Source organism: Rhineura floridana, chromosome 18 (genome assembly GCF_030035675.1).
Source record: "Rhineura floridana isolate rRhiFlo1 chromosome 18, rRhiFlo1.hap2, whole genome shotgun sequence".
Classification (NCBI taxonomy): domain Eukaryota; kingdom Metazoa; phylum Chordata; class Lepidosauria; order Squamata; family Rhineuridae; genus Rhineura; species Rhineura floridana.
In genome coordinates, this window is record NC_084497.1 from 17,771,954 (window position 1) to 17,797,438 (window position 25,485).

General features: G+C 43.3%; 1 protein-coding gene across 1 annotated transcript in view; it reads right to left on the minus strand.

The window, feature by feature from the left end:
• Positions 1-690: 690 nt before the first annotated feature.
• Positions 691-25,485, minus strand: part of LOC133372418 (arylacetamide deacetylase-like 4) — a 43,006-nt gene continuing 18,211 nt past the window's right edge. The window contains exon 4 of the mRNA XM_061600985.1: positions 691-1,327. Coding sequence (XP_061456969.1) covers positions 1,249-1,327 — 79 coding nt within the window. The 3' untranslated portion in view covers positions 691-1,248. The remainder of the gene's footprint in view (positions 1,328-25,485) is intronic.

Consider the following 25,485-nt stretch of genomic DNA (forward strand, 5'->3'; position numbering starts at 1 on the left):
GGGGATTTGAACCCTGGTCTCCCAGGTCGTAGCAGCCCCAGAAAGCTAATCCCCACAGTTTTCTGCAGAGCATTCCATCAGTCTGTTTTATTTTCATTTATTTAACAAGATTTGTATACTGCTTAACCACACATGCAGAGACTAGAAGTCTGTTACATGAAATAGTATAAAATGTTCATAAGAAATGAATGATAAAATCAACCAACTTTTTAGTTTCTGGTTCAGTTCCCTAGAATTTCTTTTCTCTATAATCACTCATCCAGGGTTGGATGTTTGGAACAAGTATTCCAGGTATCATTGCCTGCTAGCAGAACACATAACTGCTCCAGGGGAAGTCTATTTAACAAGGAGCAAAGGATGTAGGAAAGAAAATTTAACCTTGGGGGACTTATATAGGGGGCAACTTAGTAAATCATGTATAATGTCCTCAACTTCACCAGATTGACAGATATAAACTCTTTGTCGGGTCGGAACGTTAGAAGACCTCCCCTCCAGAAAAGCAGAGGGCATAGTCTGAAGTGGTAAAGCTGTGAATGATTTTCTCAGGGGTGCCACTGTTAGAAATGTGAAGTATTGCGCCATGCCAAATGCTTTACATAGTGCGTACCAAACAGAATATGACATTTGGGTATATATACATATATATGATGCCAGGGTATGGGGCAGGTTAAGATGTGGCTGAGCCAACGGAGGGGGGAGGGTTGCAGCTGATTGTCTGAGCTTGCAGAGGACCATGCGACGGGCTTTGGAACTCCCTCTCCCCAAACCCTGGAGCCAGGCCTGTCCTATGTGAATTGGTGCAGCGTCTCAAGTGGGCAAAGTGCTTCCTCTTTCAATGTTACACTTTGTCAATCTAAGGAGTGGGGAACCTCCAGTCTGGGAACTGGATGTGGCCCTCCCGGCCTCTCTATCTGGCCCTCAGAACTTTCCACTGAGGGCCACACCCCTCACCGGCCCTCACCGGCCCTGCAGCTCAAGTGTTTTTCCTGGCTAGAATGGGCCCTTGGCATTCGAATGCCTCTTGCTTTCCCTGGATAGAGAGTGTGTGTATGTGTGTGTGTATCGAAACTAGCCTACTGTACAAAGTTAACATTGACATTTGTTGCTCTGCCCACTTTTGCCTCTGGCCCTGCCCACCACTGGCATGTGGCCCTCAGAAAGTTGCCCAGAAAGAAATGTGGCCCTCGAGCTGAAAAAAGCTTCCCCGCCTTTATATTATGGCCGTTCGGGTGGGGAAATGGTGCTCTGTCACATCCATTTGGCTCCTCCAGGAACAGCTGCAATTGGGATGACTTGGAGGCCTTTATCAGTGGTGGTGAGGCACAGCCTATAAAGCAAATAGCAACACTGTCATCTCAAACTGACCTTGAGCCCCGAGAAAGAGCAACATGCCTTTCAGAGTTGCAAAAATCTGCTTCAGCTCCACGCGAGGCAAGCACGAAACCCAGACTAGACACTTTCCACTGGACTAATGTGCGGACGGATACATGCTTGCCATTTTTTAAAAAAACCAAAATACACTGAGGACACTTTAAATGTAGCTGTGAGTGGGTGGGAGTGACCCTGCGTGTTTGTTTCAGCAAACACCGGGAAGCGTTCTGAAGCTGTGCAAAATCTCATGCAATCCGCCGTACTTGGAAGCCACCTAGTGGTTACAGAAGTGCAGAGAACATGCGAGCTATTACAGGCCCGTTTCTGACATTGCAGGTCTTATGTGGGAACATAGGAAGTGGCATCTGTGTGAGACATTCATCTTGAAGTGTGGTGGCAGCACCTACTCTCTGGAACTCCCTGCCCGTTGATATTAAGGGAGGTGCCTTTTTCCTACATGGTGGTCTATTTTTAATGCCACCCAAAACCTTTTTCTGTGTAGGCAAGCTTACCCAGGCAAGTCATTTTATTACGTATAATTGAATGATTGATTGAAACTTTATTTTTTTTACCCCGCCCTTTTTTCCAAACTGCAACTCAGGGTGGCTTACAAACAGAACTACATGTAGTTAAAAACATTAAAAAAAAACAATTAAAACAAATACAATTAAAATACAATTAAACTATGCACAACCTTAAAACCTTGATTGATTGATACTTTATTGATTGAAACATAACTATTGATCTTACTTCTATCCAGTCTAGGGGGTGGCCTGGCTGCCAGCTTCTATATGTGGATCATGTTATTATGTCTGCTTGTTTTTAAAATTTGATATTTTTCAGAATTTTCATGTGAATAATTTGTATGTAAACTGCTTAGATATGTAATAAAAGAAGTAAGAGTCAAAGGGCTCTTAAAACCCCACATGTACCAATGTGTAAAGCACTGGGCCTAAGCTCAACAACCCCAGTTCTGGAGACTGCACTTTAAGAAGGAGGCAGACAAACTGGAACGGGTTCAGAGGAGGGCAATGAGGATGATCAGGGGACTGGAAACAAAGCCCTGTGAGGAGAGACTGAAAGAACTGGGCATGTTTAGCATGGAGAAGAGAAGACTGAGGGGAGATATGATAGCATTCTTCAAGTACATGAAAGGTTGTCACATAGAGGAGGGCTGGGATCTTTTCTCGATTGTCCCACAGTGTGGAACACGGAATAATGGGCTCAAGTTACAGGAAGCCAGATTTCATCTGAACATTAGGAAAATCTTCCTAACTGTTGGTGTGGTACGACAATGGAACCAATGACCTAGGGAGGTGGTGGGCTGTCCAACGCTGGAGGCATTCAAGAGGAACCTCAGTTTCATCATTTTAGCTTCTAGTGACAGTTCTGGTTTCATTTGTTCTAACACCCAATTATTGGTCTTTTTTGCAGTCCATGGTATGTGCAAAGCTGTCCTCCAACACCACATTTCAAATCAGCTGATTTTTCTCTTATCCTCTTTTTTCGCTGTCCAACTTTCACATCCATACATAGAGATCAGGAATACCATGGTTTGAATGATCCTGACTTTGGTGTTTAGTGATGCATCTTTGCATTTGAGGACCTTTTCTAGTTCTCTCATAGCTGCCCTCTCCAGTCCTAGCCTTCTTCTGATTTCTTGACTGTCGTCTCCATTTTGGTTAATGACTGTGCAGAGGGATTGATAATCCTTGACAAGTTCAATGTCCTTGTTGTCAACTTTAAAGTTACATAAATTTTCAGTTGTCATTACTTTAGTCTTCTTGACGTTCAACTGTAGTCCTGCTTTTGTGCTTTCCTCTTTAACTTTCATCAGCATTTTTTTAAACCATTAGTTGTTTCTGCTAGTAGTATGGTATCTTCTGCATATCTTAAATTATTGATATTTCTCCCTCCAATTTTCACACCTTCATCTTGGTCCAATCCCGCTTTCTGTATGATATGTTCTGCATATAGATATGCAGAAACAAATAGGGTGATAAAATAAACAAATAGGGTGATAAAATATACCCCTGTCTCACACCCTTTCTGATGGGGATCCAGTTGGTTTCTCCATTGTCCTTACAGGACAATTATCCTTACAAGAATTGTCCTTACGGTAGCCTCTTGCCCAGAGTATAGGTTGCGCATCAGGACAATCAGATGCTGTGGCACCCCCATTTCTTTTAAAGCATTCCATAGTTTTTCATGAACTACACAATCAAATGCTTTGCTGTAATCTATAAAGCACAGGGTGATTTTCTTCTGAAATTCCTTGGTCCGTTCCATTATCCAACGTATGTTTGCGATATGATCTCTGGTGCCTCTTCCCTTTCTAAATCCAGCTTGGACGTCTGGCATTCCTTGCTCCATATATGAAAATAGCCTTCGTTGTAAAATCTTGAGCTTTACTTTACTTGCATGGGATATTAAGACAATAGTTTGATAATTACTGCATTCCCTGGGATCCCCTTTCTTTGGAATTTGGATGCATGTTGAACGCTTCCAGTCTGTGGGCCATTGTTTAGTTTTCCATATTTGTTGACAAATTTTGTCAAAATTTGGACAGATTCAGTCTCAGTAGCTTGTAGCAACTCTATTGGTATGCCATCTGTTCCTGGTGATTTGTTTCTTCCAAGTATTTTAAGAGCAGCTTCCACCTCATATTCTAAAATTTCTGGTTCTTCATCATACAGTTCCTCCATGAATGAATATGTCATCCTGGCATCTCTTTTATAGAGTTCTTCAGTGTATTGCTTCCATCTTCCTTTTATTTTTTCTTGGTCGGTCAGTGTGTTCCCCTGTTGATTATTTAAATTTCCCTTTCATTTCTCTAATCTTTTGGAAGAGGGCTCTTGTTCTACCCTTTTTGTTGTCCTTTTCTATTTCTATACAATAAGCATTGTAATAGCTCTCTTTGTCCCTATATACTAGTCACTGTATTGTTGCATTTAGGGTTCTAACTGTGTTTCTATCTCCTTTTGCTTCCTTCTCTAACCATTTGAAGAGTTTCTTCAATCATCCATTGAGGTCTTTCTCTCTTTTTAACTAGAGGTATTGTCTTTTTGCATTTGTCACTGATAATGTCTCTGACTTCACGACATAGTTCTTCTGGTTCTCTGTCAACTAAGTTTAAAGCCTCAGATCTGTTTCTTATTTGATTTTTATATTCTTCTGGGATGTTATTTAAATTGTATTTTAGCATTATGATTGCTTTGTTCTTCTTCTTCAGCTTTACTCTGATTTTTGATATTACCAATTCATGATCTGTGCCGCAGTCTGCTCCTGGTCTTGTTTTGGAACTTCTCCATCTTCTGCTTCCAATTATATAATCAATTTGATTCCTATATTGACCATTTGGTGATATCCATGTGTACAGTCGTCTTTTCTGTTGCCTATGAACCCTATGAACAGAGTATCCAAAATACAACCCTTGCCTTATGTGATGGCAACTATACACAGCATATTGGTACAGTCAGTGATGAGGGTGTTAATCACATCTGGGCTTGAAAAGGGCATTTCTGACCTCCTTAATAGATGCTACCAATAGTGTAGTGGCAAATCCAGAAGTGCAGGGGCCCTTCATTACAGTCACACCATGCCCCCTCACACCAATACCCCCATTTCTACCTACCTTCCTCTCTCTTTCTCTCTGCGTCATCTTTGAGTTCACATTCTGCTACAACACATGTCCTTAGGAGCCAATCAGCATGAAAGGGGAGGCTGTGTGTTAGCTACTGAGTAGTGTCTCCTTTCACTCTGGCGGGCTCCAATCAGCACGAAAGGACAAGGAGTCTTCTCAGAGGCTAACATGCTTAAATGTCGATTGGCTCATACATAAAGACCTGGCTGGGACCTTGCTCCCAAAAAAGTAAGGGACCCATGATCCTGGATGGCTACATCCTTGGATCAGTACACTATGCACCATTGCAACTGTAGCCAAGCCAAAGGGTCTAGCAGGGTGAATTTTGGACATTCCCATATTCTTTAAATCAGCCTTCTATAACTGGGTGTCCTCCAAATTTTGGACTACAACCACCATCAGTCCCAGATGTCTCTCTGGGGGCTGATGTGAGTTGTAGTCAAAATATCCAGAGGGCACCAGGAAGGGTGCTTTAAATGGTAGCTGATGCTTGAAGGCTTAAAACCTAACAAAGTGGCAGCAAAGCATGTGCTGCTTTTTAAAGAACATGTACTCAGCACTAAAGAACAAGGAAGCAAAAAGAATTATGGGTTGCATGCAATGTTAGCCAGAGACTCATCAAAATTCATGGATATTGCTAACTGAGATCTGTTAATTTCAATGGGTCTACTCTGAGTAGCTGGACAGAGGGATAGAAGAGCAATTCAGTTCAATTCACATTTAAAGCAGAATCGATCCTATTCATACTTTCCGAAAGAATATGACAACCAAAACACAGACATCCTTTGAAGTTTGCACTCATCTGCATGTTGCTGTGCAATTCTCCACCCAATGTTTACCAAAATGCATATAGTCTGGAAAAGCATGCATAAAAATGAATATATTAGTGAAAATAACATGCAAAGGTGCATTATAGATAAATTGCTTGCAAAAATGTGTATATTAGTCAAAACTGCACACAAAAATGTGTTTGTGGGGACTTCCGGGAAGGGTGACTTCGCTTGTGCCTGCTTTTGGGATGGGCTCTCGCCTCAAAAGAAGCTTATTCAGATATAAATCAGTCAGAACATTTTTTTTTTGACTGATGAAATTTCTCCCGGGCAGGGAGAAACGTAGAGATCAACCTCAAAAGCCTGTTTTTGTTGGGAGGACTGGATTTCATTAATTTATGAGATAAGGTCCAGCCAACAATGCCGGACGGACTTCCTAACAAGCTCTATCTGTTTAAGCGATATGTTTATCTTTTCTTTAAAGAGAGAACGGACTAACAGGCAAGCACCCTTCTTTCTATTATTTTTTTTACTTGGTTTAAATTGTTGCAGCAAAAGGAGATTTGTCAGATTGATCGGCTTTGGACAACTTCTGGGTGAGATATAGCTCTTCTCTGTTATTCACGAAATTAACAGCTTATCTCTGTTTCTGTCGCAAAAAGCTGTCCTGGAAGTGCATTCTAAAGATAATAAACAGAAGAGGGATTTCTATTCCTGATTTCTATTCCGAGGAATATTATATTGTCTGGGACTATTCTCTTTTTGGTCTATTTTATTTTGACGAATCTGCTTCTTCACGACGCCACTAACTGTTTTGATGCTGGGAACTAAATTTGTTTTGTATTCTTGAACATAGAGAGATAAGGCAGGTTGCTCTGTTTATACTGTGATGTCATCAAGCCTGGAATATTAACCCAATTGTTGCTGAAATAAGAAGTGGTTCTTCTTTATTTTTGTTTTGCTTTGTTTTCGTGGTTTTAAAAATGGCAGTCAAGAAAGTGGCTGAGAATCTGGAAGTAACTATATTTCAGAAAATAATGGATGAGATTGAGATAACGAAACAAACCCTGCGACAGGGTAGTAAGGAGCTGAAAATTGAACTGAGCAAAATGACGCAGGAGCTTAAAGAAATAGGGGATCCTGTGAGAGAGGAGAATGAGATCAGAGATGAGAAAAGAAAAAATAAAGGGAAGATACAAGCCCTGGAGATTGGAACAAATGTGGAATTGGAAAAAGATCTGGAGTTTATGGATTTTAGAAATAAAATCTACTGTTTGGAATTTAACGTTATCTCTGAAGAAATTAATGAAGATATTAGAGATAAAGTTATCAATGGCTTGGATAATCTTCTGGACTGGAATGATGTGATGGAGTTTGATATAGAGAAAATCTATGGAATTAACTGCAGCCATGTGACAATGGAAAAACTCTTAAGAGATGAGCCAGTGCATTTTGTAAAAAAGAAGAACACAGATATGACTTTACAACAGTATTTCAGCAACTTATTCAGAATGGATGGCAAGAAAATATTTGGGATAGAGGAAATTCCCATCAGACTCTTATTATATGACTATGGCTACAACAGCAAGATTATTATGGAATACTGATAATGGAAGATTGGACACTGAAATTACTGGACTTAACAGGACTATTGAAGATGGAAGATGGAACTAATAGGGATAATGGAATAATGGCTATTGAAATTATTGAACCTAACAGATTCTGATGAGATGGATTAATCGAAATGTTTATTTGGACTATGGTTATGACAATAAGATTATTATAATTATTAACGAGATGGATTAATTGACATGTTTATTTGGAGAAAAATTGATAGATATATTTCTTAAAGAATTGAAACCTCTCTTTGACTTTTTGTGGAAAGAATAAAGTAATGTTTATGAGATTTGATGATTAATTAAGATAACTACTGGAGGAAAGTGATTTTATAATATGATTTAAGAGACAGGATTGTTATATATTGTAGACCTATAACTGATTTGATATGTGACAAATGGGAAGTCAACATTTTATTTTTTTTTGTTTAATCATTTTTGTTTTGTTTTGTTTTTTGTCTTTGAATGTTTTATGATTTTGTTTTCTATGTTTTATGAAAATTTGAATAAAAATTATTGTAAAAAAAAATGTGTTTGTGGGGAGAAATTTGCACTAAAATGTTGAAGAATTTTCATGAGATTTTTTTTTAAAAAAAATTGCAGATTCCTGCAGAAATGTGGAGAACTGAAGTTCAGATTGTCAAAAAGCGAGAAGCAGAGAAGCAGAGTGAACAGGTCTTTCCGTCCCTCTTTGGATGCCACCCTACATTTCTGTAAAATTGAGTCAATTCATTCTCAGGATCACTGATGCCAATCTGCACTGACCAGCCCTGTGCTAATGTTACCAGCGCCAGATTATTATTTTTTGTAAAATAAAAAAAAAAGTTCTGTATTCTTCTTTCTCAACTAGCCTTTGGGACAAACATCAGTCACAGCAGCATCACCTGATTTCTTGTTGTTTTGAAAACTAACATTCCTTCTCTCACTCTCTCTTTCATTATTACCAGCATTTCTTATTTCTCTACAGGAACACTGATCTGCAAACTGAGCAGTCCTTGTTCAAATCAAACCCTCGGTCTTCTGTGTCACTTCTTCCACCTCCTTGAAAATATTGGCCTGCAGTGAGAATTATTGTTCCAGGGGGACTTGCAGGGTGGCAGATCTAAAAATACCATGGGGAAACATGCCAAAGGTGTTAAGGACTGCAAAAGGTGGCAAAGCACTCTCAAGATACAAAGGCTGGCCATCTGATTCCAAATAATCTGTGTTCCTAATTGTCCTCAGTCTTCCCAATCTTCAGCTTCATTAAATGATTCCTGGGTCCCCATGATCTGAGAATCCAGTGGGGGTCACCCAGAGCAGCTGAAGACTGGAAGACTCAGGACGCACGAAAGGAAGGGCTTCTTCACAAAGTGCATCGTTAAACTGCATAACTCGCTCCTGCAAGTTCCTAACTTCCTAACTGTTACAGTGGTGCAACAATGGAACCAATGGCCTAGGGAGGTGGTGGACTCTCAAACGCTGGAGGCATTCAAGAGGCAGCTGGACAGCCATCTGTCAGGGATGCTTTAATTTGGATTCCTGCATTGAGCAGGGGGTTGGACTTGATGGCCTTTTATTGATTGATTGATTGATTGATTGATTGATTGATTGCACTTGTATACCACCCTATAGCCGAAGCTCTCTGGGCGGTTTACAGTAATCAAAAACATTAAAACAAATACACAATTTAAAAACATATTTTAAAAACAATCTAAAACACAATTTTAAAATTCAAAACAATATAAAAACAATTTAAAAACACATGCTAAAATGCCTGGGAGAAGAGGAAAGTCTTGACCTGGTGCTGAAAAGATAACAGTGTTGGCGCCAGGCGCACCTTGTCATGAACAACATTCCATAATTTGGGGGCCACCACTGAGAAGACCCTCTCCCTTGTTGCCACCCTCCGAGCTTCCCTCAGAGGAGGCACCCAGAGGAGGGCCTTTGATCTTGAATGTAGTGTACGGGTGGTTCGTATCGGGATAGGCGTTCCACCAGGTATTGTGGTCCCAAGCCATGTAAGGCTTTATAGGTCAAAACCAGCACCTTGAATCAAGCTCGGAAACATACAGGCTGCCAATGCAAGCGGGCCAGAATCTGTTTTATATGGTTGGACCATCTGGTCCCTGTTACCCATCTGGCTGCTGCATTTTGCACAAGCTGCAGTTTCCAAACCATCTTCAAAGGCAGCCCCACATAGAGCGCATTGCAGTAATCTAGTTACCAGAGCATGGACAACTGAAGCCAGGTTATCCCTGTCCAGAGAGGGACGTAGCTGGGCCACCTACCGAAGTTGGTAGAAGGCACTCCGGGCCACCGAGGCTACCTGAGCCTCAAGTGACAGAGATGGTTCAAGGAGAACCCCCAAACTACGAACCTGCTCCTTCAGGGGGAGTGCAACCCCATCCAGAACAGGTTGGACATCCACCACCTGGTCAGAAGAACCACCCACTAACAGCATCTCAGTCTTGTCTGGATTGAGCCTCAGTTTATTAGCCCTCATCCAGTCCATTGTCGCAGCCAGGCACCGGTTCAGCACATTGACAGCCTCACCTGAAGGAGATAAAAAGGAGAAATAGAGCTGCATGTCATCAGTATACTGATGGCAACGCACTCCGAAGCTCCGGATGACCGCACCCAACGGTTTCATGTAGATGTTGAACAGCATGGGGGCAGAACTGACCCCTGCAGAACCCCATACTGGAGAGTCCAGGGTGCTGAGTAATGTTCCCCAAGCACCACCTTCTGGAGGCCACCTGCCAAGTAGGAGTGGAACCACCGCAATGCAGTACCTCCCACTCCCAACTCAGCCAGTCTCCCCAGAAGGATACCATGGTCAATGGTATCGAAAGCCGCTGAGAGATCAAGGAGAATCAAGAGTCACACTCTCCTTGTCTCTCTCCCGACAAAGGTCATCATACAGGGCGACCAAGGCTGTTTCCGTGCCAAAACCAGGCCTGAAACCCGACTGAAATGGATCCAGATAATCTGTCTCATCCAAGAGTGTCTGGAGCTGGCCTGCAACTACTCGTTCAAGGACCTTGCCCAGGAATGGAACATTTGCTACCAGCCTATAGTTATTAAGATTTTCTGGGTCCAGGGAGGGCCTCTTCAGGAATGGTCTCACTAATGCCTCTTTCAGGCAGCCAGGGACCACCCCCTCTCGCAGAGAGGCATTAATCACTTCCCTGGCCCAGCCGGCTGTTCCATCCCTGCTAGCTTTTATTAGCCAAGAAGGGCGAGGATCCATGCTTGCACGAACCTGTCCAAGAACCTTGTCAACGTCCTCAAGCTGCACTAACTGAAACTCATCCAAGAAGTCGGGACAAGGCTGTGCTCTGGATACCTCGCTTGATTCACCTGCTATAACACTGGAGTCTAAGTCCTGGCGGATGCTAAAGATTTTATCCTGGAAGTGCCTAGCAAATTCATTACAGCGGGCCTCAGATGATTCTACTATGTCCCTGGGGCCAGAGTGTAATAGCCCCCGGACAATTCTGAAGACCTCTGCTGGGCGGCAGATTGATGATTTCATAATGGCAGCAAAATATTGTTTTTTTGCTGCCCTCACTGCCCCTAAATACAGCTTACCATAGGCACTTACCAGTGTGTAACTGCATCCACTAGGAGTTCGTCTCCATCTGCACTCAAGATGTCTCCTATATTGTTTCATCGCTCTCAGCTCTGGGGTATACCATGGAGCCGTACGAGCTCTACACAGGAGAGGGCGCTCAGGAGCAATCATGTCAACCACCCGGGTCATTTCTGTATTCCACAGTTCAACCAGGGTTTCGAAAGGAGCGCCAGCCCTATCAGCCGGAAAACTCCCCAGAGCCCTTTGGAAACCATCCGGATCCATTAGTCTCTGAGGGCGGACCAACTTAATAGGTCTCCCACGCTTGCAGAGGGGAAAAGTTGCTGTAAGTCTAAACTTCAGCAAGCAGTGATCTGTCCATGACAGAGGGACTGATGTAAGGCCCCCTACATTCAGATCACCAACTCCATGTCCAGATGCAAAAACCAAATCTAGAGTATGCCCTGTTACATGTGTTGGGCCAATGGCATATTGGGACAGTCCCATGGTTGTCATGGAGACCGTGAAATCCTGAGCTGCCCCGGATAAGGTGGCCTCGGCATGGATGTTGACATCCCCCAGAACCAACAGTCTGGGGGATTTCAACAGTACACCCAAGACCACCTCCGTCAGCTCAGCTAGGGAGTCTGTTGGGCAGCGGGGTGGGCGGCACACCAACAGAATCCCCAGTCTGTCCCGCTGACCCAACATAAGGTGCAAACACTCCAGACCAGTAGTCACATGGACAGGGTGCCTGCAGAGAAAGATGGAGCTCCTATAGACCACAGCAACCCCCCTCCCCGACCCTCAGGTCTACCCTGATGCTGGACCAGGTACCCTGGTGGACATAGCTGGGAGAGACTGACTCCTCCCTGGTCACCCACCCAGGTCTCGGTTATACATGCCAGGTCGGCTGGCTCATCCACAATTAAATTGTGAATGAGGGAGACCTTATTATGCACTGATCTGGCATTTAGCAGCAGCATCTGGAGGCCTGAGAGCCGGCTGATAGGGCAACCAACAAACCTGCGGGTGGGGGGAGGACCGGAACAAGGCACAGCCATTAACTGCCTGGGCCACATTCCCCTTACCTGGCAAGTCCTCCTCACAACGTCATATCTCCCTCTACCCGTCACTACACTGATTGGGGGCTCCTCAAATCTCCCCACTTGGCTCTGACTCCTCTCTCCCAGGCACATAACTGAAGACCCTGGAAAAGGCAGACAAAGCAGGAGCCACCTCAGCCAGCCGGCTTATGTATCCCCTCCAGAGAAAGGACAGGTGGGAAAAAAATCAGCCACAGCTGGCTGAGTACGTGGGGCCTGGTCCTGCAAGGTGTGACTCCCGCAGAGCAGAAGTCCAACTGGGAAAGGGTGGTGGTAGCCAAGCAGCAAGCAGGCAGGCAGGCAGCACCAAACGGCTCTCTTTCCCTGGAAAGGCCCCTTCCAATTCTGTGATTCTATGATTCTAAGTGACAGTGATGACCACCGACTTGGATGGCTTTAAAAGAGATTAGACCAATTCATGGGGGATAAGGCTATCAACAGCTACTGGCCACAATGGCTATATAGCACCTCTGCTGTCAAAGGCGATATGCTTCTGAATACCAGTTGCTGGGAATCACAAGTGTTATTGCACTTATGGCCTGTTTGAAGGATTCCGAAAAGCATCTAGTTGGCCCTTGTGAGGAACATAGGAAGCTGCCTTATACTAAATCAGACCAGAGCTTGGAAAAGTTACTTTTTTGAACTACAACTCCCATCAGCCCAATCCAGTGGCCATGCTGCCTGGGGCTGATGGGAGTTGTAGTTCAAAAAAGTAACTTTTCCAAGCTCTGAATCAGACCATTTATCATCTAGCTCAGTATTGTCTACACTGACTGGCAGCAGCTCTCCAGGATTCCAGACATGGTTCTCTGCCAGCCCTACCTGCCAGGGATTGATGTTGGGACCTTCTGAGTGCAAAACAAATGCTTGACCCTTCCCTAACAGATATTGGACTAGATGGATCTCCAGTCTGCTCTGACCATTTGGTGAAGTCCGTGTGTACAGTCATCTTTTCGGTTGTTCAAAAAATGTGTTTGCAAGAAACAAATCATTGGCTTCACAGAATTCAATAAGTCTTTCTCCTGCTTCATTTCTATCTCCTAAGCCCCATTTCCCCACAATTCTTAGTTCTTCTCTGTTCCCTACCTTTGCATTCCAGTCCCCCATGATTATCAGCACATCTTGTTTTCAAACAAGATATTCAATATTCAAACTTTGCACTTCCAGTTTTGCAACACAGTTTTACAGCTAAGTAATATGTACAAAAATCAGGGTACGGTGTGCATAACAACGCATATCTTAACGAAAACAGTATAAAATGCATGTATTAGAGGATTTTTTTTAAAAAAGAAAAAAATATGATAAGAGAGAGGAATCTCTCCAAAGCTATTCAGTGAGAATTCAGCTATTGAGTGTGATCGGCGCTCATGAAATGCTGTCTGGCTGTTGCGGGTGTGGGCAGAACACTGAGAGGAAGGGGGAAAATGGAGTCTCCTGAATTCTGCACTGCAACACATTCTGTTGCAGGTCCCACTGATTGCTTTTCTGCTCTTCAGCAGTCATAACAATCCATCATTCAACCACAGATGGGATTTCAGCCAGAGCAAGATCTGTGCCATGGGCCAAGAAGGCTTGCAACTACAGTGATGGAACCCTGTAGAGAACTCTGGTTGGACTTGCAATTCCAGTTTTGTTATTAATTAAAAAGGCCTCATAAAATTAAATTGCAAACAAAGATCATTCTTAAGCAAAATCCCTGCCATAGGGGGAGCAACTTGGTTAGCATTGCCCAACTGTCAGGATCATGAAGTCTTCTTATGGAGGTGTGCGTGCAACCTGGAAAGACAAACTGTCTTATGAACTCAAGGAAGGACTTGCAAAAGGAGAACCTAAACTAAGCAAATACCTCTCTGGAGTCAACTAGTGGCAAGGGTTGTCTATAAATCCAGGCTTTGTTCCAATTCCCCTTGGAAAGGTGAAATGGAGCTGATTCAGGGCCTCTTGCTTGTGGCAACAGGAGTTACAGCAGCTGGTTTTCTGTCGCTGCTCTCGTGCGCAGTTTAGTTTGATCTCTCCAGGAGCAGGATTTCCTCTGGACTGGACCATCCATTAGAGCTTCTGCATTATGATCTTCGGTTTAGTAAGTTTTGACAATGATTTTGGTAAGTTTGCTACCATCAATCAATCAATTGTTTATTGCGGTCAGCGACCCATACAGAGAGTTAAAATACAGACAGATAGGAACATACAATAAAATGGTGGATTAAAAGCTGGTAAAATAAGGGTGAAACATAAAATCCATACAAGGAGTTTAAGGAAAAGATAATGACCATTTGAGTTGAGCTGCAATGCTGAGACTAGGCAGTTGAAACGAGCCTTGGAAAATGCATGACGGTATTTAGGAATTGTTAGAACATCTAAATAAGGGGTGTGCTTCAGGGGATTAAAGCTCAGATTATGGTGCAGGGGGGAGCAGACTTTGGCTGCTGCATGAGTTGTAGTTTGGATATCGATGTCCCTAAGTTGGGACCGGATAGTCTGTCTAGCCCTTGCAGGATCTTGAGAGGAAAGATATTCTAAAGACAGGCCTAATCTGGGGAGTTTGTCAAGAAAGGTTTTCATCCATGTGGAGAGGTGAGAGTCTGTCCAGAGGAGCACCAAATATCCAGATGGGCAGTCATAAGATATTTTAGACCAATAATTGAAGGCAAGAGACCAGGCTTGACATTCAATCGAGGTAAGGCCAGCTTCTAACCTTAGGGCCGCATTTGAGACACAGTTTGGTACACCAAAAATTTGGCGTAAAAAGATAGAAAGTACTGATTCTACCGTGGAGTTAAAGGCATTGATCCAAAGAGGGGCACCATATAATAATTGAGAAATGATTTTGGCTCTAAAAACCTGAATAGCTGCTGGAATAAAGTGTCCCCCTTTATTATAGAAGTAGAGTACAATACTCTTCGCTGTAGTCCGAGCTGTCAAAACAGCCGCATGAATATGTGGCACCCAAGAAAGAGTAGTATGGAATGTGATACCTAGATATTTATAGGACCTAACTTGTGCGATGTGATGTCCATTAATTGTCCAATCAGAAACTGATGGACCTTTTGCAGACGCTAAAATTTTTGTTTTGGAGTAATTTATGGTAAGTTGATTATCAGAGCAGTAGGACATAAAAACTCTGATCAGACGTTTGAGGCCAACTTTAGAGAATGATAACAGGGCCGCATCATCTGCGTATAGGAGAATGGAACAACTACTTCCTCTTACTTTGGGAGAGTGGAGGTCAGGCGAGAGACATTTGGGACCCAGATGGTTCAGAAAGAGATTGAATAGTAGAGGAGCCAGGACGCAGCCTTGCCTAACTCCTTTCGTTGTGGGGATCGAGTTAGACAGACCCCCATCGCGTCCACAATGGACACGCAAGGAGGTATTCAGATGGAGATTGTGGATGAGCAGCAATCTTTTGTCAATAGATGTTTTGGCCAGTTTAGCCCATAGTTTGTCCCTCGGGATGGAGTCGAAGGCAGACTTTAAATCGACAAAAGCAACGTATAAACCGCTCCCCAGTCGATTCCTATATTTTTCTGCCAGATGATTTAGAAGCAAGCAGTGGTCCAGGACAGATCTACCGCTCCTAAAACCTGCCTGTTCCCAGCCCAGGATGTTATCCTCCTCCATCCATGTAGACAATTTCCTCTTCAGGTAATAGGCGTAAAGTTTTCCTATTACCGAAAGAAGGCTGATTGGCCTATAACTAGAGGGATCGTCTCTAGGGCCTTTTTTGTAAATGGGAACGACTATGGCTTCCTGCCAGGCCTGGGGAAAGTGACCAGTATTGTTTATCAATGTAAATAAGTTGGCTTTGCTACCATCTAAAAGCGAAGGCAGCCAAATATTTGAACTTAGTTTTTGGTGACTTCCTTGGACTCATCATGTCACTTGGCTCCACTGTCAATGATGGTGAGATGGATGAGGATATTATATATATTCCTCCCCACCCCCAAAGATCATTGGAAACATTTTTCATTGCAAACGGCAAGCACACAGGAATAAGGCAGGAAGCTTCCTTATACCAATTGTGGTCCACCTAGGTCAGTTTTGTCTACACTGACTGGTAGCCAGTCTCTAGGGTTTCAGGCAGAGGTTCCTCCCAGTCTGACCTGGAGATCCTGGATTGAATCTGGGACCTTCTGCCTGCACTGATGCTCTACCACTGAACTATGGCCCTTCCCTGAAAAGCACATATGAACTCTTGAGATTGGTAGATGGGCAAAATATGCACTACTAGGCAAGGAATCCACAACTTGATCACTCAGCATACCTTTTGAAATGAAATACAGCTGTGGGAAATACCCAATTTGGTAAAAAAAAAAGTGGAAGGGTTCTTAAACCCTCTCCCCTGTGTGATTTCCCTGCTTTTTGCTCCATTGGGGGAATATAGGGCCACACAGCAGATTGGGAGGCAATTTTGATTGGAAAAATAGCATGGAGGAGGAAATGTTAAAAATGCCCTCTCCCCCCAACACGTCTGTTCTTTAAAAAAAAATTAAAAAATTCACCGTTTATTATTTAATTATTTATTAACTTTATAACCTGCCCTTCCCAGGAGTCTAGGGCAGCTTGTTTGTTTGTTTGTTAACAATCACAAACAAAAAAGGAAGGAATGAAGGAAAAGGAAAACAGAGAACATTAGCTCACCTTTACAATAGTTTTTGATGTATGCTCTTTATGCTAGCCTTTGACACTTGAGAATAAAAAGAAAGTTAGGACGCAAGCTGTTCATGGGACTGAAATTTGTTTTAAACTGTTTTTAATGTTGTAGGTTAAATTGTCCTGCCCTGGGACATCAAGGTGAAAGGCGGGTAATAAATCAACTCACTAGCTAAATGCAATGACAATCAATACATCCATCTCCATATAAACATATAAGTTAAAAATGCCATCCAAATATCCTGATGGATATCCAAACAAAAGTAACATTTATAAGAAACGTAAGGTTCTTGGACAATTGTTAAATAGATGATGGGTGTTTGTCCTTACAGTCTTGAGGTATAAGCCTCTTGGCAACCCTAAGAAAAACCCACTTTTGTTGCCCTGCCATTAGGCCCCACACTGCAGGGATGTAATTTAAAAGTAGATGGACATCTGCAAATATCCTCCCATTCAAATTTAATGCAGACAATGGACTTAATTCTGCTCAGATTAGACCCATTAAAATGAATGAACTGAATGTAGTCATGCCCATTAATTTCAGTGGGTCTGTTCTGAGTAGGACTAACACTGGATACAACCCAGTAACTTTAGACTGAAAATAAAAGATCACCGGACAATCACTACGAGGCTGATCAAATTGCCAACCTGATATGGCTTCATTTCATTGCAAAACAGGAGCTTGATCCAGTGGTGCGGCGGCCGGATACAAGGGTGAGTTCCATGTTAGGGATCATTAGGAAAGGGAATCCGAAATAAAGCTTCCAATATCATGTCGCCTTTGTACCAAAATAGATGGTGTGGCCACATTTGGAATACTGTGCATAGTTTTGGCCCCCACGTTTCAACAGGGGTCCTGCAGAGTTGGGAAAAGTGCAGAAAAAGTCAGAGAGGGTTGCATCCCCTGCTAGTCCTACTCAGAGTTGACCCACTGAAGTACATTAATTTTAATGGGCCTACAATCGTCCCAGAGTGCAGGCCACAGAATAATGGGGTCAAGTTATAGGAAGCCAGATTTCAGCTGAACATCAGGAAAAACGGTTAGAGTGGCATGACAATGGAACCAGTGACCTAGGGAGGTGGTGGGCTCTCCAACCCTGGAGGCGTTCAAGTGGCAGCTGGACAGCCACCTCTTGAGGATGCTTTAAGTTGGATTCCTACACTGCGCAGGGGGTTGGAATCAATGGCCTTATAGGCCCCTTCCAAATCTACGCTTCTATGATTGAGTGGGACTAACATTTGGACACAGCACAAAATGATCAAGGGGTTGGAGTAGATCCCCTACACCAAGGATAGGCTACAATTAAGGTTCTTTTTCTGGTTAAAAAGAGGTGAATAAGAGGGGATATGATAGAAGTTTATAAATTCTAAATTCTACTCAGAGTAGACCCAATGGACACGATTAATGTAGGTCCTTTAAGTGGGTCTATTCTGAGCAAAATATAGTTGGATATAACCTATTGAACGAAGTGGAGCCAAGTTAGTCATGTCCATTAATTTCAATGAATCTATTCTAAGCAGGACGAAGGCTGGATATAACCCAATTCCTTTTTTCCATTAAGACCAAATCAGTATTAAAAAGCACAATAATAGCAGAAGCAAGCAGTAAATAATTGGGCTGCTAAGGAATTAACCAGCTACCTGAGAAGACAACTAGAGAATGAAAAATAATACTTTAGTATAAGGGGACTGTAAAAATAAATAAATGAACTTTATAAAGTTTATAAAGAAAAACGCTAGACATTTTTCCCCTTCTCTCGTCGTACTAGAACCCAATGAGGTCCCCCAAAGAAGTTAAACAGTAGACATTCAGAGCAGAGCAAAGTAAGCACTTCATCACAGTGCACATAGGGTTAATGACTAGTAGCTTAGCCACTAGGCTGAAAGGGCATCTTACTTTGGTACTTTCTGTTTCTCATTTTCCCAGTCTTAAATTCAGTTCTCCACATTTCTTTAGTGACTTCTTTCTTTAATCATAATGAAAATTCTTCAGCATTTTCGTGCAAATTTCTCCTAATAAACACTCTTTTGTATGCCATTTCCACTGATATGTTCATTACTATACACACTTTCCCCTAACAGATGCATTTTTCGATGCCCTGGCTGCAGAACTGCATTGCAAAATTCGGATATGTGCGAATTTCAAAGGATGGCTGCGTTTTGGGTCTCTTACTGCCAGTTGGATCGATTCGGCTTTAAATGTTAACTGAATCAAATTTCTCCTCCGTCCCTCGTAGCCTTTGATAGCATAATCCTCCACTAACTTTTCTAATCCCAAATTGGTAAACATCATGACATTTTGTAGTGGTGAATTCCACACTTTACACAGGGTGAAGAAATCCTTGACTGTCCTGAATTGATTACTATTTAGCTTCATTACTATTCAGCTTCATCAGATGAGGCTCCAGGTTCTAGTGGTTCATGAGAGAGAGAAGTGCTCAAGGTTTGAGAGATGTGTGTTTGCATGAGATGCTTGGTTGTTTGTGAGTGGTTTTGTGTCCTTGGAGATTGGTGTCTGGGGTTGTGTATGAGTGGAAAAAGTTCCCTTCATAATTCAGGGACCGGGTGGAAACACCAGTCAGCTCAGTTTCCTGTTTCCTGCTATGTTGCCTCTTGAAAGGATGGCAAGTCTCCTGCCTGAGACCAAGTGCATCTCCATCTGACCCTTGGAACTCTCCCAAACCACTTCCCTCATTACCCTACCAGTTCACGTAGTTCTATATTATATTGGCTGTTTGGATTTTTTCCTTGGGTGTGTGTGTGTGTGTGTGTGTGTGTGTCTGCAAAAAATCCTTGTAGAGAAAGAAGCACACAAATCTTTATTGTTGTTGTTATGTGCCTTCATGGTGATTATGACTTATGGCGACCCTATGAGTTGGCGACCTCCAATAGCATCTGTTATAAACCACCCTGTTCACATCTTGTAAGTATAAATCAGGACAGACAAAAGAAAGTACTTCTTCATGTTCTTCATGCTAGGCTTTGCCACACTAGTCACTTCAAAAGCAGCCAGAAGCGATGCTGCCCCCTGCTGGCCCCATCTCCCTTCCCCACTGCTGCCTTCAGACTTTTTAGGACTGCCCACAACAAAGACTTGGGCCAATCACGGTCTCTGTCTAAGCCTGCTCAAAGCATTTCCATTGGCCACACTTGGAAGACAAAGGAGTCGATCTACCAATCGGCTGCGAAACCTCTCTGAAGCTGATTTAAAAAAAAATGCACTGGAGCTGATCCGACGAAGTTTAAAGAGTAAAAAGTTTGACTAGCGTTGTGTACCCCTGTTCTGAGAAAAGAGAGGAACTGGCCCAACTGTGTGTGTCTACTTCATAACTATGGAATTCACTCCCACAAGATGCAGTGATGGCCACCAACTTGGATGGCTTTAAGAGAGCATTAGACATATTCATGGAGGAAAAGGCTATCAGTGGCTACTAGCCATGATGGTTGTGCTCTGCCACCCTAGTCAGAGGCAGCATGCTTCTGAAAACCAGTTGCCGGAAGCCTCAGGAGGGGAGAGTGTTCTTGCACTCGGGTCCTGCTTGCGGGCTTCCCCCAGGCACCTGGTTGGCCACTGTGAGAACAGGATGCTGGACTAGATGGGAACAGAGTGGACAGCCTAGCTTTTTCTTACCAACCCTGGTCTTCCCTTTAGAGAGACCATCTCATCCTTCAAAAGGATGGTACTTGGTGCTGGCAGAAAGTTAATAGAAGAGAGTTGGGAGGATCGTATGGATTTTTCTGGAAAGTTGGTGGAAAGATCCAAGACACTGAAAAGGAGGAAGACAATAGACTAGGCTGTTTTCTTGGCTACTGGCTTTAGAGGATTTCATCTTGTCTCACAAGACATGGTTTTTGCCTGGCTGCAATGCGTCCTTCAACACTGATCCAGATCCTTGCTTGCCGAGATGGAGGACAGAGGGGAATGTGTACAGGTTGGGGGGGGATTTGGTTCAGTTCACATTGGAATCGATCCGATTCGCACTTTCTGAAACAATATGTTAACCGAAGCGCAGCCGTCCTTCAAAAATGTGCACTTATCTGAATCTTGCAATGCTGCTCCCCAACCAACCAATGTTTACAAAAAATGCATATATTAGGGGAAAGTGTGCATAAAAATGAATATATGAGTGAAAATAACATGCACAATTTATTTATTTAATTTTATTTAATTTAATTTATATACCGCCCTAAGCCCGAAGGCTCTCTGGGCGGTGTACATAAAAGGTAAAAGCAAGCACAATATATAAATACAATAAATACAATAACTCAAGAAACAAAAACACACAAACAATACGAAAACCAAACAACATCCAGAATACAACATAGTAATAAAATACTGTAAAAATACACTTTAAAATGCCTGGGAGTATAAAAAAGTTTTCACCTGGCGCCGAAAATATAGCAGCGTCGGCGCCAGGCTCACCTCATCGGGGAGACCATTCCACAGTTCGGGAGCCACAACCGAAAAGGCCCTATTTCTAGTCACCATCCTCCGAGCTTCTTGATGGGATGGTACTCGGAGGAGGGCCTTAGATGTTGAGCGCAGTGTACGGGTAGTTTCATATTGGGAGAGGCGCTCCACCAGGTATTGCGGTCCCATGCCGTGTAAGGCTTTATAGGTCAAAACCAGCACTTTGAATTTAGCCCGGAAACAAATAGGAAGCCAGTGCAGACGAGCCAAAACAGGTGTTATATGAGCGGACCTTCTGGTCCGCGTCAACAATCTGGCCGCTGCATTCTGGACTAACTGTAGTTTCCGAACTATCTTCAAGGGCAGCCCAACGTAGAGCGCATTGCAGTAGTCCAATCTAGAAGTTACCAGAGCATGAACGACTGAGGCGAGGTCGTCACTGTCCAGATAGGGACGTAGCTGGGCTACCAATCGGAGATGGTAGAAAGCATTCCGTGCCACTGAGGCTACCTGAGCCTCAAGAGACAGGGAAGGGTCGAAAAGAACTCCCAAGCTACGAACCTGTTCTTTCAAGGGGAGTGTAACCCCATCCAGAACAGGGTGAACATCCACCATCTGGGCAGAGAAGGCACTCACTAACAGCGTCTCGGTCCTGTCTGGATTAAGCTTCAGTCTGTTAGCTCCCATCCAATCCATTATCGCGGCCAGGCAACGGTTTAGTACGTTAACAGCCTCACCTGAGGAAGATGCAAAGGAGAAATAGAGTTGCGTGTCATCAGCGTACTGGTGACAACGCACTCCAAAACTCCTGATGACCGCACCCAGCGGCTTCATATACATGTTGAAAAGCATGGGGGACAGTACCGATCCCTGTGGGACTCCACAATGGAGAGTCCAGGGTGTCGAGCAGTGTTCCCCAAGCACTACCTTCTGTTGACGACCCACCAAGTAGGAGCGGAGCCACTGCCAAGCAATACCCCCAACTCCCAACTCCGTGAGCCTTCCCAGAAGGATACCATGGTCGATGGTATCAAAAGCAGCTGAGAGATCAAGGAGAATCAACAGGGTCACACTCCTCCTGTCCCTCTCCCGACAAAGGTCATCATACAGGGCGACCAAGGCTGTTTCGGTACCAAACCCAGGCCTAAAACCGGATTGAAATGGATCAAGATAATCAGTGTCATCCAAGAATCAGGATGTAGGAAAGAAATTTAAGCCTTGGGGACTTGTATAGGGGAAAGCTTAGTAGATAATGTACAATGTTCTCAACGTCACCAGATTCACAGATACAAACTCTTCGATGAGTTGGAATGTTAGAAAATCCCCCATCCAAAAAAGCAGAGGGCAGTCTGAAGTCGTAAAGCTGTGAAAGATTTTCTCAAAGGCGCCACTGTCAGAAATATTGCTCCATGCCAAATGTTGTTTTATAGAGTAGATACCAAATAGGAAATGAAATTTGGGTTACTGAGTAGAGGTCCCATCATTTAAGATGGATTCTTGAACAGCTGTTTAACTCTAACGGAAGAGAATGTAGGTAAAACTTCCATGTTGATCCCATAAGCAGACAGAGTAGATTTAACAGAATTTACCCAGCAGCTTTGGGTTGGAGTTTGCAGTTGTTCTGGAAAGCATTTCTTTGGCAGGTGCAAATCATTCATACAAGCCAACTTCAGCCAATACAAGGCAAGTGAAGCATGAGCACAGGATTCTATAGAATAGAGCCCTGTTTCTGCCCTCAAATGAAATGCAGGTATACTTTGAGGGGCAGCTAACAGGGATCTCATGAAGGAATTCTGCACTACCTCGAGAGAAGAGACATTTGTATACCCCCAAAGCTCTGTGACATATAGCAGTTGTGGGACTATCTTCTTCCGAAACACCTCAACTGCTGGTACAACCAAGCTCCCCGCTTGGAACTTAGAAAAACGCATCAATGATTGTATGGAATGGGAGGATTTCAATTTGACTGAATCCAAATGTGACTTCCATGAAAGCTGGGCATTAAACCCAACACTAGAATTTCTTAAGAAATTAAAATGGCATAAAATGTTTTCAGCTGGCACAAAAAGGACCATAACATGGGTGCCAGGGGAGTCTCTTGGAGAGGGCATTCCACAATTAGAGTACTACTTCTCCAACTACCGTTCTTTCCTCTTGGTAGGGTGAATAATGATAGCATCAGTACCAGCAATATGGGGCAACCCATAAGCTACCTCCCCATACTGTCTACCGGCCATCTTGGGCAGTGAAACGTACAGCAGAGCAGGAATTCTTGCCTGGTCACAGATCAGCAGAACTTCAAGATAAAAGACAATCGATTCCAGGAGCTTTAAAAAGTTACATCTACAACCAATAAGAATTTACTATGAAGAAAATGGCATTTCAGCTATTTTGTGCTTGGTTTTGGGTTGCATAATTAGGGTAAAATTGTTGCTTTAACTTTAACGGCTGTTCTGCACAGGAGTGTCAAAAGTTCACAAGAAAGTTAAAGGTATGGGAGAGGCAGTAATCCAGTTGGTAAGCAGGTCAATAACTGAGAGAAAGCTACTACTATTTTCCCTTTGCACTTGTGAAGTTCATATACAGACCGTTCAGATTATTTATATTTTAATTTTAAAAAAATGGCCAGGGATGACGAGAGTTCATTGCACAACAGACGTTACACACTTAGGATGTTACACCTAGGATTAGAGAAACAGAAGCTCCTAGGACCTGTAAGAGCGGACAAAATTTGGAGCCTTCATAGTTACTCTTGGAGGAAAACTGTGACTAGGAAGTAAAGTAACTGTGTTGATTGATGAGAAATAGAATCATAGAACAGAAGAGTTGGAAAGGCCATCAACTCCCTGCTCGATGCAGAATCCTACTTAAAGCATACTTGACAGGTGGCTGTCCAGCTGCCTCTTGATGGCTCCAGTATTGGAGAGCCCACCACCTCCCTAGGTCATTGGTTCCATTGTTGTACCGCTCTAACAGTTAGGAAGTTTTTCCTGATGTTCAGTCGAAATCTGGCTTCCTGCAACTTGAGCCCATTATTCCGTGTCCTGCACTCTGGGATGATCGAGAAGGGATCCTGGCCCTCCTCTGTGTGACATCTGAATCTCCAAATTGCCCCTGAATCAATTTGGGGAAATTCAGTGTGATCCCGCTTTGATACAGACAAGCCCCAAATCTTTTGTGAATTGGCCCAATTTGGCTCAGGATTCACCAGAATCCAATACACACTGTAGTCAGAATTATGTGGCCATCCAGTCTGGGAAGAAGAAAAACCCCTTAACAGATAGAAAGCTCTTGCACCACCAGAGACTGCTAAGCTGGTGATACCAAAACAAAGGAGGAACCCATCAAAGGAACAAGGTGGTAACATGATCTCCAGATCCTTTTCATGACGGGCCAGCATTGGGCCATACTTACTACTCCCTTTGGAAGGATTAATTACAAACCCTTATTTACCTGCCTCCATCAAGATTAGGTGTTATGCAATCCGGATTACACCAGATTGTACTTGGGTCAAGATCTGAGAAGGACAGATGGATCAAACTTTGCCTAGTGAAAAATGTAAACATTTTTAAAGGACTGCACTTCTTTGGCATTGTGTAGACACATTAGACGACCCACTCAGTTCTTCCTTTACTTTTCTCTGTGGGCTTCAAACCTCTACCCCTGACATCTCATCTTCATTCCATAGCTGCCGCTAGCAAGAGTTGGCCATCGAGTCCAACACAGGAATGCAAATTGAAGCATACCCGACAGGTGGCTGTCCAGCTACCTCTTGAAGGCCTCCAGTGTTGGAAAGCCCACCACCTCCCTAGGTCACTGACTCCGTTATCGTACCACTCTAACAGTTCGGACGTTTTTCCTGATGTCCAGTCGAAATCTGGCTTCCTGCAACTTGAGCCCATTATTTTATGTCCTGTACTCTGGGATGATCAAGAAGAGATCCTGGCCCTCCTCTGTGTGGCAACCTTTCAAGTACCTGAAGAGTGCTATCCTATCTCCCCTCAGTCTTCTCTTCTCAAGGCTAAACATGCCCAGTTCTTCCAGTTTCTCCTCATTGGACTGTTTCCTGTCCCCTGATCATCCTTGTTGCCCTCTTCTGAACCATTTCCAGTTTGTCTGCATCCTTCTTAAGGTGTGGTGTCCACAACTGGACACAGTACTCAGGATGAGGCCCAATCATCCTGCTTACAATACAATACTTAAAAACAATATCAAACCAGAAAAAAAGAATCACAATACAATAAAAAGCATAAAACGTTCATCCAGCAAGATGTTAATTCACTAACAGGCAAAAAACCTTGTAGTTTAAGAACGTACCTATAGCCCACAGATATGTCTATCACACTTTAAAAAGAAGGG